The following is a 16922-nucleotide window of genomic DNA, read 5'->3' as shown; positions in this document are numbered from 1 at the left end:
TCCTCAGCCATCTCCTGACTGTTGGAGGTGCTATAGCGGACATAGGCCATCAACAGAACATTGTTGTCAGAAGTGGTTGTCTCATCCAGCTGAAGGCTGAATGGAGTTTCCCGCAGGATGGCACACAGCTGCTCCTCTGTATCAGCACCCATTTCATCAATCCTGCGTGCTACGGTGTCCTTACTGAGTGGGATGGATTTCAGCACCTGTGTGGGATCACGCTCCATCACAGTAGATATGACCTCTTTGATGGCAGGGAGTACCAACTTCTCTCCGATTGTGAACGGCTGCCCACATTTGGCTATCAGCAAGGAGATGTTATATGACGCTATTAGCCCGCTGTCAGTCTGGGTGGTCTTCCTAGCGAAGAGACTGCTAATGGTGCTCCTACCATGTTTCTCTTTGAGGGCCTGGAAGAACGGACGCTCCTTATCTGCCTTATCCGGGTGGATCTTGGTAAGGTGCTCCTTTGAACGTGAGGGTTTCATTCCCTCATTGGAAAATACATGTTCGCAAAGTAAACACATTGGGAGCTGTGCATTGGTAGGAGACGGTATGAAGCCATAGCTAAGATATTCAATAGATTACTGTCTGCATTTTATCTTTTTTCGCGGCCATTTTGCTGATGTAATATGATTTTTGTTGTTTTATGATGCTAATATTTAGGGGGGGGGGGGGGGGGTAGTGTCACGATATGGCGGCAAACGCTAGAGGGCTAGCTGGTGACATGACAAGACATCGTGCCGGGAGCGGACCGGAAGTCGTTGTAATTTTGAACAAACAGAGCTCTGTGTGGAGCAGCCTGGCTAGCCAGCTCTTCCATGTCGTAGCAGACATAGAAACGGGTATTATTTTCATAAACTGACCACTTAGTTCGAATCTGTTAGTGGAATTTGTCATATCAAAACATATCAAAATTTAACAAAGTGACACAGATTATTAACAGTCGCGATCCCAAAATTACAACGACTTCCGGTCCGCTCCCGGCTGCTTTTTGTAGGGTACGTTCGTAAATGCGCTCAGAGCGCTCCGAGCGTCCCCGTTCCACAGTCCAGAGCGCTGCGCTCTGAGCGCTCACAGCTGGGTGCTCTGGCGGAACAGACGGGTTGTCCGAGCGGACTGACCGTTCGTGCATTTACGAACGTACCCGTAATAACACTGCTGACAGCTGACCAATCGCAAGCAGAGTTGTGGTTTCCTATAGCAACAAAAGATGCTGACAGCTGCTTTTTGTACAGGAAAAGACGCTGTGGCCAGCGTTTTTCATGACAAAAAGACATTATGCGTGAACGCCCCCCAAGAACACCTCAACGCCCCCCTTTCAAAAATATTGCTTCCAGCGCCCCCCGATGTTCTCTGAACGCCCCCTGGGGGGTGGTACCGCCCCCGTTGAGAACCAGTGTGGGAACATCTGTAGCTTTAGCTGTCATTCATGCTAGCTTGTGATAGAGCAGTTCATGTACTAACCTAATGGAGATGAATGGATAATAAAGATTGGAACTCCATTCTTAATACACCGCCTCCGACTCCCTTTCTTCGGCATCACAACATAAACATTATCTTGCACATTTTATCTAACCATCTCCGTTTCTAACTTTCAATATATTTTAAAAGAGATCTCTCTCTCTATCATCTGCGTGCGGGGGCGGGGCCTCACAGACACGCTGCAGCGCTGTGCAGTGTGCACACAGTTCTGCCGAATATTACATTTTGTGAGTAAACTTTCCCACCAATAATTCCAATAAGTATTCCAAAATGTATTCACTTCAGGTTTACGAAAGTAACTGCAATCAGATTACTCGTTTTTCAAATGTAACGCCAGCTGAATACACTTGATTTTTGTATTCTGATTACGTAACCCCGTTACATGTATTCCGTACAACCCAACCCTGTGTATATCTCTCAGGTAGTCCACCAGCAGATGAAAAACACCCACCTCTCCGCCTCTTCCAAGGGACGAGGGAACCGTGCGGCAGAGTTTCCGTTAACATTTATTTTCTTCTGACAGCCCAGCAGCAGGAGAGGTGGGGAGAGGGAGACGTGGGTAGAGGGAGGCGGGGCTATTTCATCGTTATCAGAAAATGATCGTATAGATCGCTGCTAGATGAGGGCAGTGGGGGCTCTTCTTGGAGTCTGGCTTTTTAAAAAAAAAAAAAAAGTTCATTAGTGAACTTTGAGCCATCATTTATTTTGCAGGCAGCTCTCTGCCTCTCTCATGTTATTATGGCGCGCCGGAACCAACAATCAGTTGTTGTTTTTGTTTTTTACCGTAAATGAGTTCGGTTCAGAGGATAAAACACATACAACATTAATTAAACTCGATATTTGTTCACTTTAATTTCACTTTGAATGCTTGGATATTCTCAATGGGTGAATACATTTTTTTATAATAATAATAAAATAATAAAAAAGATTAAATCATTTTAAAATGACACCGAAGCTTTCTCAGGGTGGGCCAATGAGTAAACTGAGTGGGCCTGGGCCACCTTTATATGTCATTCAGTCAAATAACGAGTCCTCGCTAAATGACAAAGTGCTCTTCATTTAACATGTTAAAGATTTTGTAAAAATGTGTGATTTCAATTAATTTAGAGCAGATTATTACATGTATGGACTTAAGTACAATTCTGCTGGTATTAAGCTGTTTATTTGTGTTTTATTCTCCCTCCGGCAAGGCCAATGTTATGTTTTATCATCGAGTCTCTTAAAGTTCACATCTTCAGAATAACCCAATCTGTTTTTAAATAACACTCTTCTTAAATATTCTTAACTGATATGAATGAAACCCATATAGGCCGCAGTTTGTAATGAACTCCACCAGAGGGCGGCATCAGATATCACTTTTAATCTACAATCTTCTGCACTGATTCAGTAAAGCATGGGTATTAACCATGGCATTAACCTATGTACATTAATAAATCATGTGGCAATAATGGTTATGGGTTTGCAAGTCCGTTTCAATAAAGCATCCACGGTAAGAACATTCATTAGCTTGCATTAAATGTCACTTTTTGATGATAGCTAATTCAAAGTATAATGAAGTCACAACAATCGTAACTAAAGCCATTGGATGTCTCAACAAATCAAGTAATGCTTTATAGTTTTAGCCATTGTTAAGCTTTGATATCTACTATATATATGATGTCTATGTCTGAATGAAACACAATAAACACTTTGCTTTGCTTTCATTTATTCATTTAAAGAAAAAAGGTAATATTCATAAGGTGTTCTTGTGTTTTTTTATTTAGATTATTATGATCCCCATTAGCAGAAGCATGATCATTTGCACTCCTTCCTACGGCCCATTAACAGACTTTAAAGTAATTGATTCCACTCTAAAAGCAGATTTACAGCCTTATCAACATCTCATCCCGTCATAATAAAAATAAATCAAAGAAGATAAACATTATTATCATTATAGCAACCCTGAACAACATTAAATCAAACTATTTCTTAATTATTAATAACAGACATGTTCATGCTAGTGAAAAGTAAAAATACATGCTTTTCTAAATGGCCTTGACTTTTAAAATGTCAATTACATTCTTTCAATTCCAAGCAAATAGAGTTTTATAGAATAACTGTTTACCTCTGGTTCCTTACACCATAAGTGATGCGGTGTAATATTACCAATATTCCATATTCTTCTGAACAATGTGCACCGGCAATTAATGTCCCCCGCCCAAAGCTCTGTGCATGACTGTTCCTTTGAGTAATGAGTGCCGCTGATCAACTCTTGTGATGTATTCAAGGATAAGACAGGTGAAGGCTTTGCCCTCGGCACCATGGACGTTTATGGAACTTTTCATGCTTCTAATTTCTAAGAACATATAGTTTAGGAAGGTAATCAATCATTACAATAATGAGACTGTATTGGATAATATATATCAGTGTGCTGGCCTTGGTTATAAGTAGTAGGACATATGTGAAACATCAAAGACATGTTAACAAAGAAAAGAAGCATCTGATAGATCAATGAAAACCCTGTTCATCACCAGTATATATATATATGTGTTATATTAAATCATAACGAATCCCTCTGTGGAAAATCCAAATGTTTTTACTCTGTGCGATCGACAGGAGTGATGATCAGAGGGTTATCACTATCCCCTTTGCAACTAAGCCCAAAAAAGGCATTGTCCCGAATACTGAAGTAGGTAGAGTTTCTCTTTAAAGCAGCAGCCAGTGAAGGAGTAGATCAGAGCTGCAGCATCAACATCATAAAGGGAGACCAGACCCTCCTCATAATCCACAAACACCCCCACCTCCTCAGGCTGAGACTTCAGAGAGAGACGGTGTTCAGGGTCAGCGCAAGCGTAGAACTTGTTGCCAGCCCTCAAACCTATGATCCAGAAACCATTCCCAGGGGTCAGTGTGATGTTTCCCTTCCTGTTGATCGACTCTCTGTCCACTCCTAGATTGCAGTCAGTCCCACCTTTAACCTGAACCTCGTAATAAAATCTTCGTGAAGAGAAACTCTGCTTTGCTAACACAGAGTCACTATAATCAAATCTCTCTGGATTGTCTGGGAGATTCTTCTTCGGATAACCACAGTTGATTGTTTTCCATCATCATGAGGTTGGGTTGTGCTGTATCAGGATCAAGGGTCTCGAGTCACATGACTTGACTCGAGTCAGACTCGAGTCGCATATTTTTGGACTTGAGACTTGCTTGACTAACATTGATAAAAGACTTGACTTGACTTTGACTTGGTATTCATGACTTGAGACTTGACTTAAGCTTGAGACAGATGACTTGAAAGGACTTGACTTTTTAAAATTAAACATTTGCGTTTGTTTTTGTAGTGAGATATTACATTTAGTTTTTTTCAGACGTGATTGGGTGATTATAGCGCCATGCGCGCAAACCTGGCAACCCACTAGAAGGCAGGAGTTAGCATGGCAGCGGCTAGCGTTACTCCAAAAATAGTCAAGTTTGGATTCAAGGATTATTTTGTCGATGACGGTAATAAGAAGAGAACAGCGGTATGCAGGGTCTGCAGCATAAAGATCAGTGACACGACCACCACAACGTCCAACTTCATTTGTAACTACAAAAAAAAAACACAGAGAAAGGTGCGTGCATGTGTTGTGTTAGCGAGAAAGCTAACGTTACATTTAAGCACGTTAGACTTGGTAAATGACAAAACGGTAAATGACCACTAGAACCTCAAAGGGATTCATTTTGACTAACCCTGATACTGACGGGCTGTCAGGAGAGAGAGAGAGAGAGAGAGAGAGAGAGAGAGAGAGATGCCTCGTTTATTTCCCTGTGATATTATCAGAAGTTACTGTAAACTTTTGAATAATGTAGTTCATCTACTTTTAGTAGTTTGTTTAAATGTTTTAATTACGTTGCTTTTGTTTGTAGAAATGCATCATTGCTTGATTTATTGTAAAATGAATCTGAACTTTTTGATCTGTTATGATGATAAACTGAAGCCATTTCTAAATTAATACAATTAAGTGAGTTTTAAATCGTCCTGCTTAGTTTATAAGGAAATTATGAAGAGGAACAAATGAAATGGTTTAAATGATATCTCTGTAGGAGCTGAGGCTGTTGGCGGTTCTAGTGTTAACAGACCTTTAAATTAAATATGTGTAATGGCAAATGCCATATATAATTTTCTTAACTGGAATTCTGCCTTTTTGAACAGACTTTTTGAATCCTAGCTATTGTCTGCAGTTCTGGGGTTAATATGAAACTAATATGATCGTCATCAGTCTAAATTAGATTTCAAATGATTAACTGTGTATGTAATGAAGATCATAGTGTGGGTTGAATCCATTTTCAAAACCACTGTCTTTTAACTGATTTAAATGTGTAAACTGGGCTTATTCATCGGAACATCATAGGAATTGATTTGACTTGCTTGACCTGAACAATGACTTGACTTGACTTGCTTGACCTGACTTGACTCTCACCACAGTGACTGGGGACTTGCTTGATACTTGTAGTTCAAGACTTGAGAATTGCTCATCACTTGCACATGTAGGACTTACTCCCACCTCTGCATCCACCTCATACTGCTGGACTGTCTTCAGCTCCACCTCAGCAAGCAGCTGACTGAGTGTCTCCTGCACTTTAATCAAAGCTCTCCTCACAGTCCCCTCATACAAAGGACGGACCCTGATTTCTGTCCAGTTCTTGGTGGGTGGAGCAGCGTTCAGGGACTTGAAGCTTAGGAGGAGGTGGAGCTGGTCTTCAGAGCGTGAGAGCTGCTCCACCTCAGAGCTTCTCTTCTTCAGCTCAGAGACTTCCTGTTCCAGCTCTTTGATGAAGCCTTCAGCCTGTTCCTCTGTCTCTCTCTGCTTCTCTTTGATGGTGTCCATGAGCTCGGCCTGGCTTCTCTCAACAGACTCCTTCAGAGCGGTGAAGACCTGAACACCATCTGCTATCTCTCTGTCTGCTCCTTCCTTACTGAGCTCCACTGAGCGGTTCATCTCCTGAATCTTCAGTCGTCTCTTCTGGATCATCTGCTGAATTTCAGCCTCTGTCTTCCACAGCTCAGCCTTCTTTCCTTCATATTCTTCTTTCAGAGGAACAACATCATGTGTCTTGTGGTCTAAAACAGTGCAGAGCATGCAGACACACACCTGGTCGGTCTTACAGAACAGCCCCAGCAGTTTATCGTGCTTCACACACATCCTGCCTTCCAGGTTCTCCACAGGGTCGATCAGCTGATGTTTCTTCAGACCTGCTCTTGTCAGGTGAGGCTCCAGGTGAGTCTCACAATAGGACTCCAGACACACCTGGCAGGACTTCAGGGCCTTCAGTCTGGTTCCAGTGCAGGCGTCACAGGGAACTTCTCCTGGTTTGACAACGTGTTGCTCTGAGCTGCTGCTGCTGGCTTTCTGTTGAGCTGACCGTCTGACCTGAGCAGCCATCTCAGAGATGAAAGTGTTGACGCGTAGTTCAGGTCTTCTGTCGAAAACCTCTTTACAGTTGGGACACTGACACTGGACATCAACATCCCAGTGTTCAGAGATGCAGGCTTTACAGAAGTTGTGTCCACATGGTATGGTGACTGGATCAGTGAACACATCCAGACAGATGGAGCACAGAAACTGATCTTCAGTCAGCAGACAGCTGGCAGCAGACATGTCTACACTCTGAGGACAAAAAGCAAAAAGTAATTACATATCTTAAAGCATAAAGCAAAATGTAATTACATTGTATTGTATTTGTATCTGTTTCCTGAAAAAGTATGACAAGTTAAAACAAAACTAATTTCTGTGATATATTCAGCCAGTGCTTGGCTATTGTTGAAGTAGTATGACAAAGGTCCATGTTAATTTGATTAAAGCTTGATTCCTGTAGTCTATGGACATAAAGGGACTTTCTGTGTGCAAAAGAAAATGGTTCACAAATATTGGTATTCAATGTTTTGTCTAGTCCAGGGGTCGGCAAGTAAGTTTGGCCCTTTTTTTCTGAGCCACTAAATGGCGGACCAGCTCGTGAATTGTCAACGGGGGGGGGGGAGCCTTGCTGCAGTTCCGGCCGTCTGTGATTCTACAGATTCTACAGTTGGCCAGTCCGCCCCTGCTCAAAAACTTCAAGATCCAAAGCTTTAGTGCGTTTTGAATCAATGCTGACAGTCTCTTCTCGGTCATTGTAGACCGAATGCTTCTCGTTTTGCGCCGTCCCGTTCAAATGAAAATCACATTTCCATGCTCGCGCCAGGGCCGGGGGAGGGGTTACAAGGCTCGCGTCTTGTGCTGAATTCACTTGCACTCGGACATCAGGGATTTTCTCTCATAAATGTCCGATGAGCCAAAACTTTTCAAATGTTATTGCTGGCGGGCCAACAATGGCCCGTGGGCCGCCTGTTGCCGACCCATGGTCTAGTCCAGGGGTGCCCAACCTTTTTTGAACCGAGGGATACTTTTAAAGTTGCCAGTCTGCCGAGATCTACCAGTCCATTACTGACAGCGTACTACCACGTAAATACACACTTCTACTTTTGTACGATTAATACTTCATAAAATACTGCAGATCCTTTATCTTACCTCTTTCTAATCTACACACATACAAGTATTTAATTGAAGCTACACGACAGTGTTGTTGATACAGAGTTGGAGTTTATTCACACGTCACTCTGTTAAGATCTCTGTAATGATCGCGGAAAAAGGTAGGACCCAAATGCAGACTACAAAAACGGAAAAAGGTCTTGAAACAAAAAGCGAGCTTTATTTAAAAGCTGGTAAACAAAACATGGCAGAACTTGAAATGGTAGCACAGAAAACAACAACACAAAAAACTGACCGTGAGAAACATGGAGGAAGACCGGAGAGACAAACATGAAGAGTGACGTGAAGGGAGGACACACAAACAATGAACCGACAGGGGAACACAGGAAGAAACAAGACTAAATACTGGAAGGGGTAATCAAGGAACAAGAAACAGCTGGGTAAAGGAGGGAGAAACACAAGGGCAACAGGTGAACACAATCAGACAATCAGACAGACCAGGGAAACTAACGACAGGGAGGAAAACACAGGGAGAAGGACCAGACAAGAAACAAGGAGGAAAACATGAAACAGGGAACACAGAACAGCAAAACAAACCCAAACCTAGACATACAAAACTAAAAATGTGACATAACATAAGAATCGTTACAGAATCCGTCAAGGGACGGATCCTAGACGGACCCTTTTGGGGGTCGGTGGAGGGGTCCGGAGGACGGTCTGGGATGACAACCCAGAGGCAAGGCATAGCTCATGGAGGATGACTTGGGCGGACGGCCCGGGGGCAAGGCAGAGTTTGAAAAGTCTGGAGGCCGGGCTCGAGGGCGAAGGCCACTGGGGAATTCAGGAGGCCGGGCACAAGGTCGGGCAAGAAGGCGGCGACGGGATAGCTCCGGAGGACAACGTACATCACAATGGGACCCCTCCAGTGTCAGCTGGATCGCCGGAGCACTGGGATCAAGAGCAGGAGCTGGTGGGACCCCTGGCGGGACAGGCGTAGAAGGAACTCTGGACGGAACATGGGCTGGTGTCAGTGGGACCCCGGACGGAGAAAGAGCTGGTTTCGACTGGACCTCCAACAGGACAGGATATGGTGTTGGCAGGAAACCCGGCGGAGCAGGTGTCGGCGGAACCCCCAACAGGACAAGATATGGTGTTGGCAGGAAACCCGGCGGAGCAGGTGTCGGCGGGACCCCCAACAGGATAGGATATGGTGTTGGCAGGAAACCCGGCGGAGCACGTGTCGGCGGGACCCCCAACAGGACAAGATCTGGTGTTGGCAGGAAATCCGGTGGAGCAGGTGTCGGCGGGACCTCCAAAAGGACAGGATCAGGTGTTGGCAGGAAATCCGGTGGATCCCCCAATGAAACAGGACATGGAGTTGGCAGGACCCTCAGCCGAACCCCCAACGACACAGGACATGGGGTTGGCAGGACCCCCGGCAGAAGAGTAGTCTGCGGGACCTCCAATGGCACAGGACATAGGGTTGGCAGGACCCCCGGCAGAAGAGTAGTAGGCGGGACCCCCAAGGGGACAGGACATGGAGTTGGCAGGACCCTCAGTGGAACCCCCAACGACACAGGACATGGAGTTGGCAGGACCCCCGATGAAACAGGTGTCGGCTGGACCTCCAACGGCACAGGACATAGGGTTGGCAGGAACCCCAGCAGAAGAGTAGTCGGCGGGGCATCCAACGGCACAGGACGTAGGGTGGGTAGGACCCCCGGCAGAAGAGTAGTTGGCGGGACCTCCAACGGCACAGGACATAGGGTTGGCAGGACCCCCGGCAGAAGAGTAGTTGGCGGGACCCCCAACGGGACAGGACATGGAGTTGGCAGGACCCCCAGCGGAATCTCCAACGGACCAGAGCTTTGGGTAGGGACTTGAGAGGGGATTCGAGAGGTGACTTGAAAGGAGACTTGAGAGGAGACTTGAAAGAGGACTCGAGAGGGAACTTGAGGGAACTCGAGAGGAGATTCAAGAGGGGACCTGAGAAGGAACTTGAGAGGGGACTCGAGAGGGAACTCGAGAAGAGACTCGAGAGGAGAATTGAGAGGGAACTCGAGAGGGAACTCAAGAGGAGACTTGAGAGGTGACTTGATAGGGGACTCGAGAGATGACTTGAAAGAGGACTTGAGAGGGAACTTGAGAGGAGATTCGAGAGGGGACCTGAGAAGGAACTTGAGAGGGGACTCGAGAGGAGACTCGAGAGGAGACTCGAGAGGAGACTCGAGAGGGAACTCGAGAAGAGAGGAGAGAGGAGACTCGAGAGGAGACTTGAGAGGGAACTCGAGAGGAGACTTGAGAGGTGACTTGAGAGGGGAATCGAGAAGAGACTCGAGAGGGGACTTGAGAAGGAACTTGAGAGGAGACTTGAGATGGTCGGTACGCCGACAGGACACAGGGAGCAAGAGTCGGCCGGTACGCCGTCAGGACACAGGGAGCTGGCGTCGGCCGGAGAGCCAGTACTGGAGACGGAACTGGAGTCGGGACCATGGCTACTGGGCACGGAACAGAAGCCTGGAGCCTGGCTCTCTGAGCCAGGTAATGGAGCACGGATCCTTGGCTGTGTGGGCCGGTACTGGATTATGAGCTGGCTTCCTGACCTTGCATTTCTTTGAGATCTTTTGGAGGCTCCGTGGACCTCCGTGGATTTTTTTTAACAATCTTTTTTTTACATTTTCTTCTTTTCTTCTTGTGTGTCAGTCATCCACACCAATCAGAAGTGCTGTGCTCCACGTGTACCAGCCATTGTTAACCAATCAGAAGTGGCCAATGATAGAAGGTGATATACAGATTGATCCAATCACCTGCCAAGTATTTTTGAAAGTGCCTGCCCTTTCCGAATGGCTTCCAATGGAGCTCTCCTAGATGGTTTGGTGAAACCATCTGAGTCAGGTTAGTAATGCTCCATCACATGTTTCTATCACAGGGTGAATCTTAAACTGAAGCTTGACTTTAAAGCAACCCAACGGAAGTTTCATGTAAGTTTAGTTCTTCACTCGTAGCTCGGGCTGCGTTGGTGCTAGGGACGGGAGCATGTTGATGCGACCTTCCTAGCCGGAGATATGGCCGCCATAGGCGGCGCGTGAGGCTCAGGTTTGGGAAGGCTAAATAACTTTTTTTACCTGACGCTGCCCGCCTCCGGCGTCTATAGAAAAGAGATCAACTCAGTGAAAGCACCGCCTGCTGACCAATCAGAGCTCAGTGTGCAGAGCTTAAATCTATCAAGTCATATTACAGGATAAAGGAAATACAGTTTAAACTGCCGTATGCAGAGAAGACGCCGACGTGTTGCACTTATCATTCATATCACATCATCAATCAGATCATCGATCAGATAACATCACAATATTTCCTTATCTGAGTCAGCTGAGCCGTATCTGGCCGTGCAACACTTACATTGTCACATACTGTATGCAGACGTATTATTTTAAGCAACACATTAAGTTGACGAAACACTCGAGTCAAATGTAATGAAAGTCAGATCCACTCGTGTCTTAGACGGGGCAGTGATATCATAAACCTGTTGTACGCTTTCAAACACTCTGTAGTTATTTTTTAACCAGTTGTTCTGTATTCACCTTGCAGGTGCAACTATGTGGCTTGTATCCTGGATTATATGTTTAAGTCATGAATGTTTAAAGTCCATATTTGTCTAATATTAGTTTACTTTTCATTAATGAAGTATGACGCTGCGCTGCCAGTACACTTGTCCCTGTTTGTGATTGGTCAAATGTTGCTAACCCCACCCCTTTCACGTGAACGCGTTCTCAGCTGGAGAGAGAAACCCTGGCTTGAATTACCAAGTTTATAACCAGCGTCGTAGGACCGCTTAGCGAGATCTTGTTTGTTAGGGTTAGTTAAGATAACTCAAACATATCCAGGGTCTGTTGAACTGGCTTTGTAGTGCAGGGCACAGGTGGCTGCATAGAAGCGCTAATGTCAAAGACACAAACATACATGATATTTTTATTTTACCAGGATGCAGTGACAAACATATTTGGGAAGGCCTAGCCTTCCTACAGTACCCACAGCTCCTGATGGCCGCATTTTACAATAAACTTCCATTGGGTCGCTTAAAAACAAATATCGCAAATCGAATCGCAATCGCAATATTTGTCAGAAAAATCCGAAACATTTTTTTCCCAAAATCGTGCACTCTCTACCCCTTTCCAAATATTACAAACTAATCTTCTCATTCAGCACCTGTCCGCCGTAAACTTCGTTCCCTCTCCCCCTCTACCTTTGCCTCATCGAAGAAAACAGAATCATATAAGTTCTTCAGGTTTCATAGAGCCAAACATTTCAAGTGTTACTCAACTGGCTCTAGATAAGCCAGTCCTTTATTAGTATATAAGTGCTTTGTTAGTAATTCTATCTCTGGAAGTGGAGTCTAAAGAGATGAGTTTTCAGTCTGAAGAAGATGTGTAAGCTTTCTGCTGTCCTGATTTCAATGGGGAGCTCATTCCACCATTTTGGAGCCAGGATAGCAAACCCACGTGTTTCTGCTGATGGGAACTTGGGTCCCCCTCGCAGTGCGGGTGCAGCGAGCTGTTTGGCTGATGCAGAGCGGAGTGCACGTGCTGGGGTGTACGGTTTAACCATGTCCTGGATGTAGGAAGGGCCAGATCCATTCACAGCATGGTACGCAAGTACCAGTGTCTTGAAGTGGATTCTAGCAGTTACTGGAAGCCAGTGAAGGGAGCGGAGGAGCGGCGTGGTGTGGGAACATTTAGGAAGGTTGAAGACCAGACGAGCCGCTGCATTCTGGATGAGCTGCAGAGGTCGGATGGCACATGCAGGTAGACCAGCCAGGAGGGAGTTGCAGTAGTCTAGGCGTGAGATGACGAGAGCCTGGACCAGAACCTGCGTCTCTTTCTGGGTCAGCTGGGGACGTATCCTTCTGATGTTGTAAAGAGTGTATCTGCAGCAGCGGGTTGTAGCAGCGATGTTTGCAGTGAAGGACAGTTTGTTATCTAGGGTCACACCCAGATTCCTTGCAATCTGAGTCGGGGAAACAACAGAGGGGCCGATGTTGATTGTTAGGTCAAGAGTGGGACAATCTTTTCCCGGAAGGAAAAAAAGTTCAGTCTTGTCAAGGTTGAGCTTGAGGTGGTGAGCAGACATCCACTGAGAGATGTCAGCTAGACAAGCAGAGATGCGTGCGACGACCTGGGTCTCTGAGCGGGGAAAGGACAGAATTAGTTGGGTGTCGTCAGCGTAGCAGTGGTATGAAAAACCATGCAGGCAAATGACAGATCCGAGCGAGTTTGTGTACAAGGAAAAGAGTAGGGGACCAAGAACAGAGCCCTGAGGGACCCCTGTAGTTAATTGACAAGGGTCGGACTCGGACCCTCTCCAAGTTACTATTAATATCTTTGTACATCCAGCACTAAACTGTTTTATTGTAGAGATCACTTACAGTATCTTCTTGATTTTTTATATTCTATATCATTGACCTTCTACTTTCCCCCTATGAAAGTATGTACTTTTAATATTTTTGTCATCAAATAACATTATTCAACAAAAATAACATTATTCAACAAAAATAATTCAATAACGTGCTTTAACCACTAGGCAGTACACACAAGGTTCACACAGCATACTAATAATAACTTTGTATTATTAGTGTAGGACACTTATGTATGTATAACATCTGAAGATGTGTAGTTTTATTCATGTTTTCACATAATTTTACAGGATATTTACTACTTCTCATGTTTTACTTCTACACATTAATGTCTGATTTGTAAAACATCACATTACAGAAAGGTATATCCGTCATTTAATGGTAAGCTATTGAAATTGTGATTCCATAGATGTGTCTCCCATCACCCAAATCCCCTGACTATTCTCTCAACTCAGTATTTACATTCTTATATTCAAAGAAAATCAGTAATCTTTAAAAACGTGCATTGTGGCTAAAACATCCAATCAGCGAGCTGAGGATCTTTCCTACGTCTGTTTCCGGTATTGTTCCTGTAATGAGAATTCACATTTATGCTACATTGAAGGGTGGAATTGACTACACATCTTCAGAAACTTCATTTGCTTCAGATATAACTCATAGCGAATAAAGTATAAAAATATAAGTAATGAAAAGATAAAACACTGTCATGTAATTTACGTTAGAATAAATATAATGGTTTTGAATAATAGATGAGAGTCAAATCTACGTCACTTTACAGCCCCGCGCACTTTTGGGGAAACCAACGCTGTCATTTGAACGGCGATCAAGCCTGAAGCCACAGAGATCTTCTTTTACTGTCCTTTGTTCTTAGAGGAAGTTCAGAAACACGTAACTCTGGATTTGTTTTAATGTTTGAGGTGCAATAAACGACACAGCAGCTTTTTGGCATGTTATAACTATTATTTTCTGCCTCGCTCATGAGAGTAACAGCTGGAGAAATTACAGCCTCGCCTACCGATTTCAAATGTGTGCTCTAAAATGATATTTCTAAATTACTATTATCATTATTATAAGCAAGACAATAAATGGCAAAGATATGTAGAAAAAATAAACGTATTTAAGATACGTTCATAACAAACGTAACGTGGGAGAAAATACGTTTCTCGCTAAACGTAATTGAGAATGCAGTTTAGTTCTGTGGGAACGTAATTTTTAGGAGACAGGGTTGGTTCAGCAACACACTTAGGTCTCTGTAGCTAAAAGCAGCTACAGAGACCATTCATAAAATATTCAGCTTTTTTCTGCACTTCAGCTAACTTCAGCAACAAATGTACACAGTTTACAGAATTTGCACGCATTTTATGCAGGAAATGCAATTTCCCATAAAAATATTTAGAGTAGTACAATGCAAAAACAAATAGGTGTGTCCTATGCAGCCAGAGTAGTTATTTGACCCAGCACTGATTTTGAGTGATTACGTCACATGACCTGGAAGTTATTGAAGCAATATGTTCCTTTTCCCATAAAAAGTAGAGCAATGTTCTACTTTTGAAGCCTCGGCAGAAGCGTCAGCCAATCGAATCATATGCCAGTACAAGCTCTAGCCAATCAAACCGCGTGCTTGTGTGTCCGGGGCGGGAGATTCATGTGATTGGTTGTTGGTCGAGCGTCAGACACGCCCACCGGCAAGCTTCAACGCACGCCGCCGTGTGTAAGCTCCGTAATTTCACACTGCATTAAATGGTACGCTGTATGTCATGGGGAAAAGTGACAGTGACAAGTGTGGGAACTGTGGAGTTAGGGAAAATGTGGAACATATTTTATTACATTGTGTCACCTATAGAGTTGAAAGAGGGAAATTAAGGGATACAGTTTTAGAGGCAAAGAGGGAGTGGAATGTAGCGGGTATTCTGGGAACAGAAGGAGAAGGAGTAAGAGCTATCAGAAAAGCACTGTTCACCTTTTTGAGGGGAACTGGGATAGGGAAAAGAATTTAACAGTAGACCATGGATGATTTGGTTTTTGTTTTGTTTTATTTATTTTTATTTTTTTTATTTTATGGTTTTCTTTTTGATATGCTGGTTTATTAGAGGACTGACATGATGATACACACTCGTGTACAGTAGGTGGCGGTATGCAACCAAAAGCTGTATGCGACCCGCCATTAAAAAAGAGAAGAAGAAGAAGAAGAAGAAGCTCCGTAATGAAAGCCTCGTTTCGCGGAGAAGATGTCGCCGTCTTAATATAGCCCGCAGCAGGGGAAACTGACGATGCTGCTGGTCCGCGAATGTCTGTCGAATATCCAACCTAAAACTAACTTCACCACAGTAGAGAATCAAACACATATGCAGAAGAAAATATGAAAGCCAATACCAGGAAACCCCCACAGCAAACCTCAGTTAAAGAGAGGAACTTCCTGTCTGAAGTTGAGAGCAACTACTGGTCGTTGAAACGCAGTAAATATCCTCAGCTGTGCTGCCGTACAAAGACAAACTGCAGGAACTCTGACAGAAAGCATGTGAGGAGGCCTGTTAGCTTTAGCATGAGTTCATCTGGAGTCACTGTTCTCTGGATTCTAGTTGAAACTAAATGTTGAGCAGATATTCAGTTGGTGGTCTTGTCTTGTACTCACCGGGGTTTGGCAGAGATCCTGCTGTGGTGTTCAGGATTAGTTTAATATTTCTTTAGGGAGAAATAGAGAGGCTTGTCTCTACGGCAGCTCTGCTCTCGATCAGAAATACTTTCACTTTCATTCAGGAAGTGCCACGTTGCAGCATTCCTCTCACTGTGACTCTCCGGGGGGAAATCTAAAATCAGTAAAACATACTCTTTGTGAAATTATGAATAAAGAATGCTGGCCCAAAAATAGTATACTTTAGTGTATTAGAAATATAATGTAAGTATACAAAAGTGTATACAAGTATACTTCTACTTGTTGTGCTTAATTGAAAGTATGTTTAAAATGTACTTTTAAAAAGTATAATTCAAAATAGATGTCATTTAGCTCAATTTTAATGTACTAAATATAAATATACTATTTCTGAAATACTTAAAGTGGTATTTCAGTGTGCTTATTAAAAGTGTACTTGAAACTAAGTGTATTGTGAATTGCAACTAAGTACACTTTCGCTATACGTACTACATTGCAAATACTTATAGTAGTCATTAAGTAGCTATACTTATCGAAAGTACAATTCTTTTTTTTACTATTTTGTAATACCCTATTAGCATGCTTTAATAACGAGTACTTAAATACACTTCATTAGAAGTGTATACTCTTATAAAAAGTGCACTTTAATATACGTTTTTCTTAATTTGTACTTCATTGTACTTTTAAAAAGTATATTAACTTGCAAATACTTACGGTGGTACGTTAGTTTACTTTTGAAAAGTTCAATATTTGCAAGTCATTTGTAATACACTATTAGTATGCTTTATTTAAGTAGACTTGAATTTCACTTCATTAAAAGTGTACATAAGTATACTTACAAACAGTGCACTTTAATGTTAGTTCATTTTAAACTGTACTTCTTCAGTGTACT

The 16922-nt window shown here is 43.5% G+C and overlaps 1 protein-coding gene across 1 annotated transcript; it reads right to left on the bottom strand.

Moving 5' to 3' along the window:
• Positions 1-3173: 3173 nt before the first annotated feature.
• LOC307040823 (E3 ubiquitin/ISG15 ligase TRIM25-like) lies at positions 3174-16117 on the bottom strand. The gene is made up of 2 exons (XM_079683970.1): positions 16013-16117; positions 3174-7112 (listed from the first exon to the last, which is right to left on the bottom strand). The coding sequence occupies exon 2, from the start codon at positions 7101-7103 to the stop codon at positions 5850-5852; it is 1254 nt and encodes a 417-aa protein (XP_079540096.1). The 5' UTR covers positions 7104-7112; positions 16013-16117; the 3' UTR covers positions 3174-5849.
• Positions 16118-16922: the final 805 nt, after the last annotated feature.

The sequence above is a fragment of the Notothenia rossii genome, assembly GCF_949606895.1.
Source record: "Notothenia rossii genome assembly, chromosome: 5".
Taxonomy (NCBI): Eukaryota; Metazoa; Chordata; class Actinopteri; order Perciformes; family Nototheniidae; genus Notothenia; species Notothenia rossii.
The sequence above is the reverse complement of the archived record's forward strand: the minus strand, read 5'-3'. Positions and strand labels throughout refer to the sequence as shown.